The following is a 14556-nucleotide window of genomic DNA, read 5'->3' as shown; positions in this document are numbered from 1 at the left end:
CAGAAAAGAGTACAAATCAGAGATTCCAAGGCCAGGAGGGACCATTGTGATCATCTCATCTGACCGCCTGTATTACACAGGCCACAGAGCTTCCTCCAAATAATTCCTAGTGCAGTTATTTTAGAAAAACATCCAGTCTTGATTTAAAAATTGCCAATGATGGAGAATCCACCATGACCCTTGGTAAATTGTTCCAATGCTTAATAACCTTTGCTGTCAAATATGTATGCTTTCTTTCCAGTCTCAATTTGTCCAGCTTCAACTTCCAGCCAGTGGATTGTGTTAGACCTTTCCCTACTAGATTGAAGAGCCCATTATTAAATATTTATTCCCCATGTAGATACTTCTAGACTGTGATCAAGTCACCCCTTCACCATATCTTTGTTAATCTAAAAAGATTGAACTCTTTGAGCCTATCGCTATCAGGCAAGTTTTCTAATCCTTTAATCATTCTCATGGCTCTTCTCTGAACCCTCTCCAATTTATCAACATCCTTCTTGAATAGTGGGCACCAGAACTGGACGCAGGATTTCAGAAGCGGTCACACTACTGCCACATACAGAGGTAAAATAATCTGTCTATTCATACTGTTTATGCATCACAGGATTGCTTTAGTTCTTTTGGCCACAGCATCACATTGGGAGCTCACATTCAGTGGATTATCCACCATGATCCCAAATCTTTTTCAGAGTCACTGCTTTCCAGGATAGAGTCCCCATTTGACAAGTATGGCCTATATTCTTTGTTCCAGGATGTATACATTTAGCCAAATTTGCTTGTGCCCAATTTACCAAGCAATTCAAATCACTCAATCAGGGACCTGCCTCTTCATTATTTATCACTCCCCCAACTTTCAGGTCATCTGCAAATGTTCTTTATCAGCAATAATTTTGTTTCTTTCTGGGTCATTGACAAATATGTTACATAGCATAGGGCTAAGAACCCATCCTTGTGGGACCCCATAGGAAACACGCCTTCTTGATGATGATTTCCCGTTTACGATTACAATTTGACCTATCAGTTAGCCAGTTTTTAATCTATTAATGAGTGCCTTGTTAATAAAATGTCGTGTGGTACCAAGTCAAAGTCTTTACAGAAGTCTAAGTATACCCCTAGGCAGGAGAAAGAGAGTGAAGACCCTGATCTGCCAGGTTTATGCCACTGGAACAGCACAAAGCAGACAGAATAGGACCTGGAATCTGGCCTGTAGCCTAGAACACAGTTTAGCCCTCTCCTTATTGGCTATCCAAGCCATATTAAAACCCTGGGGCAGCCATGGGCTTTGAACTGTGCTTAATCATACTTCTCAAATTCAGTTACAAGGATTTCGCTAGATGTGACCAAATGGCCAAGAGCCTTCATATGATGGACCGCTCCCAGTCATCACCACCATAATGACAGAGTCCCAACAGTGTAACAATTAGATGGCAAGGAAATGGTGGCCAACAGGACCCAGCCTGTATAACGTGAATTGTACCCGGCTTAGAATGGCTGGATATTTTAAGTGTTCTTCTCTGTAGAAATCAGGCCGCCTGCAATGGAGGCCATCTCTACCTGCATGACAACGGCGCCTCCTCTCAAGAAGTGTTGACTGCTGAAGGCAATTAATGAACAAATGAGGATTTGTGTGACCAACCAAAGGCCACATGCAGGGTGCATCCCTTAGATCCAAAGGATGCAAGGACAATGGGGCTGCATTACCTAAACCTGCCAATAGGGGAACAAGCAGATTAAGCAAAAAAAGATGCGCACACAAGAACGATTTTTCTGTGTACTTCCCATACGTGGGTCTAAGGGAGAAAGCCCATCTGTACAGTATTATGCTAGACTTACTACTAGACTGAACAGCAGATACCCACGTGGGGGAAAGGCACAGATCATACATGCAACAGAATAAGCAGTCAGGAATGGGATGGCATTTCACTGGCCTGAAATAAAACTGCAAATAATCAGGTCAGTTTTACTGTTTCACTACTATTTTAGGTACTCAGCACACTCGCTGACAATGAAGGGCTCCATCCCTCTGCTCCTGCTTGTCCATTATTTATTAATTTTGTGTCCCGGGTGGGTCCCAAAAGATAACGAGGCACTCAGCACTTGCAAAGCCCACGTGTCAATTCCTATCTCCTGCGTCCAGTTTCATGAGTCGCTCTTACAGTGAACGCTGGTGTACACTTCTGGTATAGGTGGCACAAAGTGGGAGAGGGATGGACATATCTAATAGGGATACAGGTGCCAATTACAGAAGAGTGTGGCTATCAGTGCGTTTTATTGTAGGCAGGGCTAGTAGTTTGTGATTGAATCAGTCGGGTTCTCAGCATCTCAAACTGGGCCCCTAAAGCAGCAATTCTGGTCAATTTTTCAGGGTAGACAAGCCTTCAGGAAACAACATACCTGGCAATAACTGGGGAAATGTGCTTTGTAATGGTGCCCTGCAGATGCAGAGTCCGGGCCTGAGATGAGGCACCTCTCCCCAAGCACCACTGCTTTCACCCAGCATCACCTCGCAGCCCCCTCATCCAGGGCATGGGGACAGTGCCTGCCCAAGCAGAGGAGGCTGGGAGCAGAGCGAAGGATATCAGTGGAGGAATCTGCCTCCAGCCAGGTCCCAGCAGCTGAGCTGAGCTGCCACCAGAACTGTACCATGCCAGGTCTCCCCCACCGCCAGCTGGACGCACATGCCCAGGAGCAAGGGAGGTACAGGGAAGTACGTATCACCCCACCCCCTAAGTAAGCCAGGCCTGGCCTGATAGTATCCCCTGGCCTTTGTAGCTGCCATCCTCCTGGGCCCAGGAGCCCACAGTCAGAGAGGAAGATGAGAATCAGGTCGGGGGTGGGGGGTGCAGGGAAATTCATGGCCCCCCCCCCACACACACTTCCAATGGCACTCCACAGCCCCGGTTCAGATGTTTACAGGGAGCACCTCCCAAGCACCAGGGGCAGCATGGGGAAAAGGACCACAGTGCTTGTTTGAAAATGTAACAAATGGACGATGAAGCGCATCACGGACCTGATGCATATGAAAGGTAGGATGGGGATAAGCCATAAAGGGCCCTGAAAGTGAAGACGAGTAGCTTATGTTTGATACTGTGGAAAAAGAGGAGCCCGTGGAGGGATGCAAAGATATGGTTAAAGCAATGGGATAGGAAAATGATCTTGGATATGTGCAGGGCAAGATTGCATTTGTCCGGGCCAGAGAAGAGGACATTGCAGTCATCAAGATGATGAGAGTGTTAGCTGCAAGGATGGATAGGCAAGCCTGCCCTTAGAAATGTCCTGCAGAGATGTTATGCATCTAATTCCTAGTGGTTAGAGTGGGTGTACACAGAGGGTGGACACAGGGTGAGGCATTTATAACAGCTCAGTATGTATATTGCACTTTTCCTTTCCAAAGCTCTGCGCAAACACTGACCAATTATCTCTCAACACCCATATGAGGTGAGTAACTATTCCCCCATTTTACAGAAGTTGGAGACTTGCCCCAGGCCACAGAGGTGGAGATTCCAGGTGTAGTATCAAACACAAGATACCATTTCTGCAGTGATGACCTGGCCGTTAGAAAAGTTATCTTTGATGTGCAAACTGACCCCATTCCACAGGAGAGCCTCTGCGATGCTGTAAGTGTGGGCTCCTATGGCATCACTTGTAATCACAGTCCCTTTTCTCATTACAGCCCCATTTTAATTCAAAAGAGCTCGAAGTCCAGAACAGACGCTTCATGTGACAACAGGCAAGGCATGAGTGCTGGCAACCAGAACCTTATTGGCATGAGTCTACCGGGATCGATGGGGACTAAAATCCCCATAAGGAAGATGTGGTTGACAAACTAATAATCTGCACACCTCAAAAAAAAGGAGGACTTGTGGCACCTTGGAGACTAACAAATTTATTTGAGCATAAGCTTTCTAGAGCTACAGCTCACCTACACACTTCAGCTGCACGGCATTTACATAAGCAATAAAGCTTGAAGCCAGACAATCAGCATCAGGGACGTCTCCATTCCTGATCCATTTAAAATAAATCACTTCCAGGATGCAACCAGGCTTACCTGGAAACTGCATCTGTTTGTTTAGCAAAGGGTCACATTGCCCCAACTCACTGCCTGCAACATCATTTTCAGGTCCCCAATTCCAGAAATATTAGCTTGTTCTCTGTGTCTGTCCTACCAGACAGTCAAACCCTCCTTTCAGGGTTGCCCTTAGAGCTTCTGGTGCCTTAGAAGTCACTAGGTTAGATTGTTCCCTGTGCCTCTGGAGACTGTGTCTAGAGATCAAAGTTACATCACGGATTTTATGCCTGTAGGGTTTCCCCACTACACAGTACAGCTAAATACCCATCACCAAGGTAATCTGTAGAGAGCTTTTTCCTGGCCCTCTAGTGTAGTTACAGTCAGACACTTCGCTACAACCCAGAGACAAGGGCAGGCAGGAGTGGGAGAGGCGTGAATTCTGTTTGGCCTTGACTGATGAGTACTGAACTCCCTAATATGGTGCAGTCCACTATGGCACACATACCAACCTCCTCCCCTCAAAGCATCAAAGCACAAGGAATCCAGGCCCTTAGAACAACGTGCCCAGAAATTCCCACCATCAGCGCAGAGCCAAGGGTAACAGCCATGAAGCCAGGAGAGCACTGAACGCAGTAATGGTGGGGAGGACACAGAGAAGGGACCAAAGAAAGGATAGCAACTAGCGTTGAGCAAAACTCCTTAGCAACACAAAGGGAGGTTGGAAGCCATGTCCCGGGTTCAAAGAGCTGGTTAAAGATCAGGCCCATTCCCAGGGGAAACAGCAGAGAAAAGACCCCAGACAGGGATTTTTTCGTTCTATTTTAGAATCGCTCCCTGCAGGAGGGGAGAGAAGGCTGGGTGGGGCACAGGAAGATATTGGCATTGGTAGTTTAGCAGGCAAGGCCTCCACGATCCCTCCAGCTCTTCCTCTTTGTTTCCCAAAGGGCCTGCACAATGGGTTGACCTATCTTTCTGGCTGATGATGGCTCACTTTAAGGGTGATTGTGGGATGGCAATTGTGTAAGGCTTTTCCTCCCCGCAAAGCTGGGCATGCTGCCTCCAGAACCCTTGTGAGCCCCCGCTGGCCACTGGAGTCAGGGGCCTGAGCTCCAATCACCCGTGAGCAGTGAGAAGTAACATCTTCTCTTATCTAGAGCCGCCTCGTGCCACCACCACAGGGCCTGCTGGGTACTTACTCCCACTCCTTCCGCCTCGCCTGCGGCGTGCTCTGCATCTTGTGAGCCTCGTGCGCCTTGATGATGTCCCTCTGTTCGATTAGCCCGCCCCTCCGGCGCTTGATCACATCTGGGCTCACTGGGATGTACTGGCTCAGTCCCAGGTCAAAAGTGCTGCTCCCCTCAAAGCCCAAGCCAGCCCCCCCCTCCCGGGACCCTGGCTCATAGAGGACGTCAAAGCTGGCCGTGCGGGAGACCAGAGCGTCCCCCAAAGCCTCGGGCTCCAGCAGGCTGCAGGACTGGGTGGCTTGCATCAGGCCGAGCTGGTGCTTGCGCCATGTCTCTTCCTCTGGAAGGGCCAGGACGTATCTCTGGGAGTCGGAGTCCAGCTCGGCAACCCCACTGGCCGTGAGGGAGCTGGCCTCGGAGAGCGTGCGAGTGCTGAGAGAACATGCGCCGAGTCCAAGCATCTTTGGCACCGTTGCGGTACATCACTCTAGAGAGGGCACAAGACAGACAGGGGAAATTAATAGCAAGCTCCTGATCAGTGAGAAGTAACATAACCATGATCCCCAGGTGGCTGTGTGTTGTGCCACCACTACCGAAGAGTTTAACAAAAAGCTAGTCACCTCCGGGTACCTGCATGTGACGGGGGGCTGCAAAGCAGGAGGGAGATGGCTGTTTACTCCATACCTGCAACACCCTATTTCTCGGGGCCTTTGCCTGAGCAGGTGAATCTCCCCCTATCTTGATTTGTCACTAGGTCCCTTTGCCTGGGCTGGAAAGGGACCCCCAGTTCTCGTCTAAATCCAGCTTAATCACAGGCCCAATCCTTCCACCAACAGCGATGGATTAACCCTCTTTTGCCCTGGGCCAAGAACAGAGAAATGTCCCCCACCGCTTGCTCTTCCAAGGGCAAAAAGAAAAGGAGTACTTGTGGCACCTTAGAGACTAACCAATTTATTTGAGCATAAGCTTTCGTGAGCTACAGCTCACTTCATCGGATGCAAGGGCAGAAAGTAGTTAACTTGCCCCCACTCCCACATTCTAGCGGCTGGTGAGGGAGTTTGACAAAACTTCAGGCTGCAAAGGTAAATGCAAGTAGCATCTGTGACAGTAGGTGGTGCTGTCCCCTAACTCGAGCGCGGGTCCCAGCGCATGTGGCTTTGCTGCTGGCTCCTGCAGGAGGTTTCCTCTTTAACCTGTGCATGTTGCGGGGATTTGCAGCGTTGTCACAGGAAGGAAAGGGGCAGCAGCTACAGCACTGCTGCCTGCTAAGAGTACACGGCCACGCAGAGGGCTGGGGAATAACTTTTCATCTGGGTGAACGAGCAGTCCGGGAAGAAAGCACCAGAGCATCCCGGCAATGCAAAGGCCTTTCGTCAGCAGCCTCCCATTGCTGGCTGGGGATTGTGTAAACAGCTAGTATAAGTAACCAAGGGAAGAGCCACTATCAAGGAGGACTAGCTCTTCCGAAATGCCACAAGCGATAGCAGGCCAGGATACGCCAGGCGGGCAGCCCCTCGCTAGCTACCTTTGCACTTTACAGAGGCTTTGACACAGCATCGCACCCAAATCGGAGAAGACCCAGGTGAAACAGAACCTGCTGTACTGAATGTTGAAGCCGGCAAGCTAGAAAGACCCTGTGCTGCAGGCAGTGATGGAGCCCATGGCTGGTGGGTATCATAGGCTGCGGGAGGCTGTGCCTCCCCAAACAGCCTGGCGTGGTCCCACCCAAGCTCCGCTCCCAGGCCCCTCCTGCAGTTCCCTATGCTCTGCCCTGGCCCAGGCTAGCTGGGGCTGGGGCTGGCCAGCCAGAGCACCAGGACTAGGGGTGCTGCTCCCTGGCACTCCAGGGCTGGCCACCCGGCCCACCAGGGCTGGGGGCACTGTGGCAGTGCCGCCCGGCCACCCAGCACTGGGGCCAGGGGCCGTGGTGGGGATGCTCTGGGCTCCTGCAGGGGAGGTGGAGCAGAATGGAAGAGGGAGGGGTGGGGCCTGGGGCTAGCCTCCCCCAATGGCCGGGTTACCGGCTGCCCATGACAGAGCCCTGTTAGGAAAGTCAGATTATAAATGGCTTAACAAGCTAACTTCCCGATCTGCTGGCGAAGGAAGATAACGTACCCATGAATAAGCTGATGGGTCAGACTATAAGCAGGGTTACAAACATGCAAGCGGACAGACTGATTCTGACCAGCCTGTCAGCTATTAGTTTTCAGTCGCATCAGGGTTGCCATTTCAGATTTTGATGGGGGGGCAACTTTAACCGTTATTCCAGGGGCTACTTGGGCACTTGAAAACTCTAGTTTTTTGGCAGATAACTTAGCAATTAGCTGACAGGAGCACTGTATCTAATTCCTAAATAAAAGAAAGAATATTAAATAAATATTAGATCCACTCCGCTCTAATACTAACATGTTCGGACATCTTGTGGCAAGTCACTTAAGAGACACTGGTTAGGTTTAAAATTTTAATGTATATTCTGACTTTGTAACTCTGCAGAGAGAGAGACCCCATCAGGACTCCTGGGTTCTATCTCAGCTCTGCGAGGGGAGTGGGGTCTAGTAGGTTACAGCAGGGGCAGATATATCTGGGTTCTATATAAGAACACTGGAATGCCCATTCTGGGTCAGACCAAAGGTCCACCTAGCCCAGTATCCTGTCTTCCAACAGTGGCCAATGCCAGGTGCTTCAGAGGGAATGAACAGAACAGGTAATCATCCAGTGATTCATCCCCTGTCGCCCACTCCCAGCTTCTGGCAAACAGAGGCTAGGGACTCCATCCCTGCCCATCCTGGCTAAAAGCCAGTGATGGACCTATCCTCTATGAATTTATCTAGTTCTTATTGGAACCCTATTACAGTTCTGGCCTTCACAACATCCCCTGGCAAAGAGTTTCACAGGTTGACTGTGAAGAAATACTTTCTTTTGTTTGTTTTAAATCTGCTGCCAATTCATTTCATTTGGTGACGCCTAGTTCTTGCATTATGTGAAGGAGTAAATAACATTTCCTTATTCAGTTTTTCCACACCATTCATGATTTTATAGGCCTCTATCGTTTCCCCCTTAGTCCTCTCTTTTCCAAGCTGAAAAGTCCCAGTGTTTTTAATCTCTCCTCATACAGAAGCTATTCCATACCCCTAATCATTTCTGTTGCCCTTTTCTGTACTTTTTCCAAATCCAATATATCTTTTTTGAGATGGGATGACCAAATCTGCACGCAGTATTCAATATATGGGCATACCATGGATTTATATAGAGACAATATGATATTTTCTGTCATTATCTATCCCTTTCCTAATGATTCCCAATATTCTGTTCGCTTTTTTGACTGCCGCTGCACATTGAGCAGATGTTTTCAGAGAACTATCCACAATGACTTCAAGATCTTTCTTGACAGGTAACAGCTAATTCAGACCCCATCATTTTATATGTATAATTGGGATTATATTTTGCCATGTGCATGACTTTGCATTTATCAACATTGAATTTCATCTGCCATTCACCCAGTCACCCAGCTTTGTGAGATCCCTTTGTAACTCTTTGCAGTCAGCTTCGGATTTAACTATCTTGAATAATTTTGTATCTGCAAATTTCGCCACCTCACTGTTTACCCCTTTTTCCAGATCAATTACAAATATGTTTGACAGTACTGGTCCCAGTACAGACCCCTCTGGGGCACCACTATTTACCTCTCTCCATTCTCACCATTTATTCCTACCCTTTGTTTCCTATCTTGTAACTGGAGTGCCTGGCAATGCTTTCAGGATCATCGAAGGATCCTTAATTTAATGACAAGCCTTTTGTTGTCTTAATCACCCTGCCCCTGTTTATAAACAAATTCCCTGCCCCAAAGGGGGAAACTGGGAGCAGCACTGAACTCATCATATATCACACGCAAGCTGTACGCTATGTGCAGTGAGCAGACCTCAGGGACGAAACTGGCGCCCCTGGTCACATGCTGCCGGGCTTTTCCAGTTTCCCATCAAAATCAAGAGGGGTCTGACCAGGAGGCAGGTAGCAGAAGTGGCAGCAAAGGGCTCCACTGATTTTTCTTTTTCTTCTTCTTTTTTTTTGTGTGGGGGAGGGGCAGGTTGGAGAGCAGGGAGGAGAAACCCCGGGTGGAGTAGGGAGGCTGGCTGGAGTTGGGCGAGAGGCCCACTAGACCTAACCCTCAACTCTGAGGTCACTGCCTGACCTCTGCTGTTCCCCTCCCATGGGGCGGTCACTGCCTCGCCCCAGTGTCCTGAGTGACCAGGTGATGGTTTTAGTGGAAAACAGGCTTTTCTGATGCTTCCCACTGATGCGTAGAACACTCCCAGAGAGTTTGGAATTGATCAGATGTGATCTTCAAGTTATCACACTACAAACAAACAGAGAAATGCCACTGCGTGCCTTGCTTGACTCGGCCAACTAGAGGAAGCAGACATGCACACAGCTCACAAGCCACCCTTTGATCAGATGAGGGTGGCTAACTCTTCCCCAGTTGGGCCACATGACATTTACAGGGGAGGTAAAGGGCATTTGGAAATAACTGCCCAACCCAAAGGGAAGAAGGAGGGGAGTTAGGAAAAGTGGAGGTTGCCAGTGTGTTAAGATTACCAGGACAGCCCTGTTCAGCACAATTCCCTGCACAATATCCACATATTCCTGATGGATGTTGGTAGGAGTAGGTGCTCACACTGTGAGGAGGTCAGGAGGAAACTCTTGGGAACTCAGAGGTCCCACTACCATAACATCAGGTGGAGAGGTCAGGATCACCACATCAACTGTCCTGTCCCATTCCTGGCCTGGAGTAAAGTTGCTATGAAGTTAAGTCATCATGCACCACTACCGCATGCACCTGTAAAAAGAATGGAAAGCTGTGGAGAATCTAAGGGCTTGTCTACACTGGCAATTTACAGCGCTGCAAGTTTCTCGCTCAGGGGTGTGAAAAAACACCCCCCTGAGCGCAGCGAGTTTCAGCGCTGTAACGCGCCAGTGTAGACAGTGCCCCAGCGCTGGGAGCCGCGCCCCTCGTGGGGGTGGGGTTTTTAGAGCGCTGGGAGAGCTCTCTCCCCGCGCTGCGCCGTGACCACACAAGCCACGTTAAAGCACGGCCACGGCAGCGTTTTAGCGTTGCCAGCGTAGCCGAGCCCTGAAGGAGCATTCCAAGTTACCAATACACAGTCAGAACTGGCATTTAGCACGACTCGGTTTCAAGTAGCCCCGAAATGGAAAGTTCTGGGTCAGGGTAATCAGTGTGATTGAGAAGCAGATACTGCTGGTAAACAATTAGCAGGAGACAGTGTTTTCAGAGGTGCCACCTCATCATCTGTCCCAGGGGCTGTGGCCAAGAGATGAAAAGCAGCCCCATCCAGAAAGCAATTTAGAGGTGGCCTGGACAGAAGCTTCAGTGAAAGGGGATGAAACTAAATAATTAGAACAGCTGCACCAATACATATGTGACTGAGTGCTGCGGCACATTTCCTCTCAACCTGGGAGTGCCCCGCTAAGACATCCCCCTGATGGCAGCAGTAAAAGAACAGCTCTATCCCTGGCTGGAGGACTCTATTAAAAAGTCTAATAGAGACAGGAAACACATGGCAGACAGGTAAAGACAGCCATCCTTTGTTAACATAACGGACACTTTGGATAATGGCTGGAGCAAAATGTTGCAGCAGTTTTGATTTAGGATCCAGACCCCAGCAGAGGAGCAGCAAAGGCAGATCAAGGAAAAGCTGCCTTTGTGACACATTCTGGATTGTTTCATTATTCGCGAATAAGATCTTTGGAGGCTCTTAACTTTCAGACTCCAGATCATCCATTAACGGTAACAAGATGCGTGACAGTCTGCTGTTGGATTTGTGCTGGAGAAGACTGATGACCTTGATAAACACTGACCAGTGGTTTCTAGGACAAATTGAATTAGAAAGAGATCAAGTATTCAACTACTGGAGCATCTGGCTATTTAGCCCCAACTTGCAAATGTGTTAGGTGCAGAATTCACAGCATATATACAACGAGGGCTCCAATCCAGAGGGGCACTTATTGTCAGGGTCTAGACAAGGGCAGTCAGAGCAGGAGTTAGGAGTCAGGGACCAGGAGGTCAGAGTTTGAGATAGGCCAGAGGGCAGACCAAGGTTCAGGTGTCAGGAGACAGGCAGGGTCAGGTTACCAGGAGACCAGGGTCAGGTGCCAGGTTATAGACAGCAATTGAGGAGTGAAGTTGAGGACAAACCAGGGTCGGAAGCTGGAGTCTAGGGCCCATTGCAAGCAGGGTCTGGAGCAGAGACAGACAGGCACTCTGTGTTGCTGCTCAGACAGCTCCCTTTCACGTCTTCCTGGTTTAAGTACTGGTACTGGCCAATCAGTGGTTTGTAAGGGGCACACACTCAGGTCCCGTTGGGTGATACTTCCTGTCGAGCCCAGACTCACAGGGTCCTCCTGTGGGAGCCCAGCCTAGGCCTATAGTGGAAATGCAGAGGCATCAGTGGCACAGAACCCACACAGACCTAGGTGCAGCCCTGCAGGTTCTTACGCTTGTGGACACAGATTTGTCATGTGGTTGCATATATTCTTAGCCTTCAATTTGTCTTGCTCAAACATCTTGGAAGAGTAGCCTAAATACCCTGAGTTACTTTTCAGTAGCCCAGCAGATCTGCTGGAGGAAGACCTAGAATGGGAAGACCTCACAGCATCCATCAATCCTGGTCCCAATTTGCTCATGAAGGGAGGTGATGTCCTTTTTGGGGGAAAAGAGAAAAAATTAGTTGATATGGCCTGGGACTGTCATTGTCGCAATTAAAGTCCTATCCCATTTCCTAGAAAGAAAAGAAAAATACACACACAAAAAGGGAGAGAAAAGAACAGCAAAGATAGAAAATGCAGCTTCTGTCTCCGGCATCGACTTTCACTTGCAACCACATTGCTGGAAAAACACAGGCCCAGCACAGCCACTCTGAGAACTGGCAAACTTGTACCAGCATCAGGCTGTGTAGGGTATTGCATTTAGCTGCCTCTCTGGTCACAAGCTCACTGCAGTGTTGCAAAATATGCAGTCTTGGCTGCCTAAGCCAGATTCTTAGGCCTGGTCTACACTACGGGGTTAGGTCGAATTTAGCCACGCTAGGTCGATTTAAAAACGAATGTGTCCACACAACCAACACCGTTCCGTTGACCTAAAGGGCTCTTAAGATCGACTTCTGTACTGCTCCCCGACAAGGGGAGTAGCACTAAAAATCGACCTTGCTGAGTCGAATTTGGAGTAGTGTGGACGCAAATCGACGGTATTGGCCTCCGGGAGCTATTCCAGAGTGCTCCATTGTGACCGCTCTGGACAGCACTTTGAACTCCGATGCACGAGCCAGGTACACAGGAAAAGCCCCGGGAACTTTTGAATTTCATTTCCTGCTTGGTCAGCGTGGTGAACTCAGCAGCACAGGTGACCATGCAGTCCCCCCAGAATCATAGAGCGTAGAATGTTTCTATGCTCCCCCTATCATCTCCGTCCCTGAGGTTATTGCAGATTAGAGGTGAAAAAAACCACACTCGCAATGACATGTTTTCCGAGCTCATGCAGTCCTCCCGCACTGATAGGGCACAGCTTAATGCATGGAGGCATTCAGTGGCATAGGCCACGAAAGCATGAAGTGAGTGCGAAGAGTGGAGGCAGGACGCGATGCTGAGGCTAATGGGGGAGCAAACGAACGCGATGAAGCATCTGTTGGAGCTGTAGGAAAGCCAACAAGAGCACAGACCCCCGCTGCCTCCACTGTATAACTGCCTGCTCTCCTTCATGAACCCCAGTCATGCTGGGCTGTTTGTGCTTGGCTAAAAGGGATCAACCCGGAGAATAGCCACACGGTGGGGGGAAGGATGTGCTACACATCCAACTCAAAACCGCAGCCCCTCCTTTTAAACGGCAAACCCAACCGGCATTGGTTGCTATGGGAAAGGAGGGCGCTGCAGTTTGAAACCATTCCCACATGTTATGAATACGGAAGAAGTCAACTTCTGTGACTTGACATTCAGACTTCAGGAGGTAACAGACCTGGGAAGAAGCACAGGGGCAGTTGAAGTGCCAGGTTCATTCTAGTGGGCAGTGAAACAGGTGAACAACTCAGGGTCAGAATGCCATGAGTGAAAAAACAGTTTGGCTACACCACTGGACAGAACTGGAGGAAACCCTAAATTGACTCCATTTTGTGGGGCATTACACAGTCATCAAGATACTAAATAACATATCCTTGCTCCTAAAAGAAAAAAGATTAAGGTCTTCCTTCAAGTACATGCAGAATGAATGCACAGATTCATGAGAGAAGAGACACCAGATGAACATGCATGCCAGACATCTTTTACGGGGGCAGAAGGCTGTTTGGAAATCTCTCAACACGTTGATCTCAGAGAACAAGTTATGGAAGAGAAATTACCAGGAATTCTTTTGGAGCCCAACTTGTTACAGTCATTGAAAGACAGCCCATAAGAAGTCAGTCTGATTTGGAGAGTAGCCACATACAACCTGATGACTCACATCCAGTTGACTAAAGATACAAGGCCAAACACTCTGCTGTGTATATTGGCGCAGCTCTATTGGCTTCAAAAGAGCCGTGCCAATCAACACCCACAAAAAAACTTGGCCCATTGTTTTGATTGTATACAAGACACATCCAGAAACTTACGAAGATGGGAGACTATAATCTGCAGAACTTTTGTTCGCAGTTTTAGAACCCTAATTAAACAAAATGAGGAGAAAGCAAGATCATAAATGCAAACAGCACTGAGCTATACTCTAGCCTGCACGCATTATTGCTGGTCTAAAAAGAGGAGGTCATGTCAGAGGTTTTTCTGCTGCCTCAGTGCATGTGCTGCAATGACATCAATACAATCTCTTATCCAAGTACCCATGTATTACCATCATGATAATATTGAGCACTTAGGTGGCACTTTTAATGATCAAAGCACTTTTCATCTATTCTCTGAATAACCCTCACCAGAGCCCTGCGAGTTACGCCTGCATTAGCCGCACACTTGCACTGCTCTCACTCCACCGACTACAACAGGGCAACATCACGTACGTAGGAGGACAATGTGTCTCCGAACGTCCAAGCGATCAAAGGGCATCCCATAGGCCACAGCACAACATGCTGCTGAGTCGTGCTGATGCCATCCTGAAAAATCCACTCTGTGTCAGTTCTCTCTCTTCTGGGCACTGCATGCTGCCACTGGCCATGGCTCATAGGTTAATGCAATACAGTCTGCAAAACTGGGCCACTTGTCTCCCTTCACCCTATCCCTAGCGGTAGGGAGGACTAAGGTGGGGTCTCATCTGGTGCACATGCCACACCAGATCATTGCTTTCCAAACTAGACATCTGTCACATCCCCTTGGTTT

General features: G+C 48.8%; 1 protein-coding gene across 8 annotated transcripts in view; it reads right to left on the bottom strand.

Annotated features, from left to right (window-relative positions):
- The window catches only part of CACNA1E (calcium voltage-gated channel subunit alpha1 E), a 331342-nt gene that overhangs the window by 259177 nt on the left and 57609 nt on the right, over positions 1–14556 (bottom strand). For all 8 annotated transcript variants that reach the window (XM_075131514.1, XM_075131513.1, XM_075131520.1 and 5 more), the window contains exon 2: positions 5206–5680. In XM_075131514.1, coding sequence (XP_074987615.1) covers positions 5206–5654 — 449 coding nt within the window. In that variant the 5' untranslated portion in view covers positions 5655–5680. The remainder of the gene's footprint in view (positions 1–5205; positions 5681–14556) is intronic.

This window comes from Caretta caretta, chromosome 8, assembly GCF_965140235.1.
Source record: "Caretta caretta isolate rCarCar2 chromosome 8, rCarCar1.hap1, whole genome shotgun sequence".
Classification (NCBI taxonomy): Eukaryota; Metazoa; Chordata; order Testudines; family Cheloniidae; genus Caretta; species Caretta caretta.
Note: the sequence above shows the minus strand (reverse complement) of the source record. Positions and strands in the feature narration are given on the sequence as shown.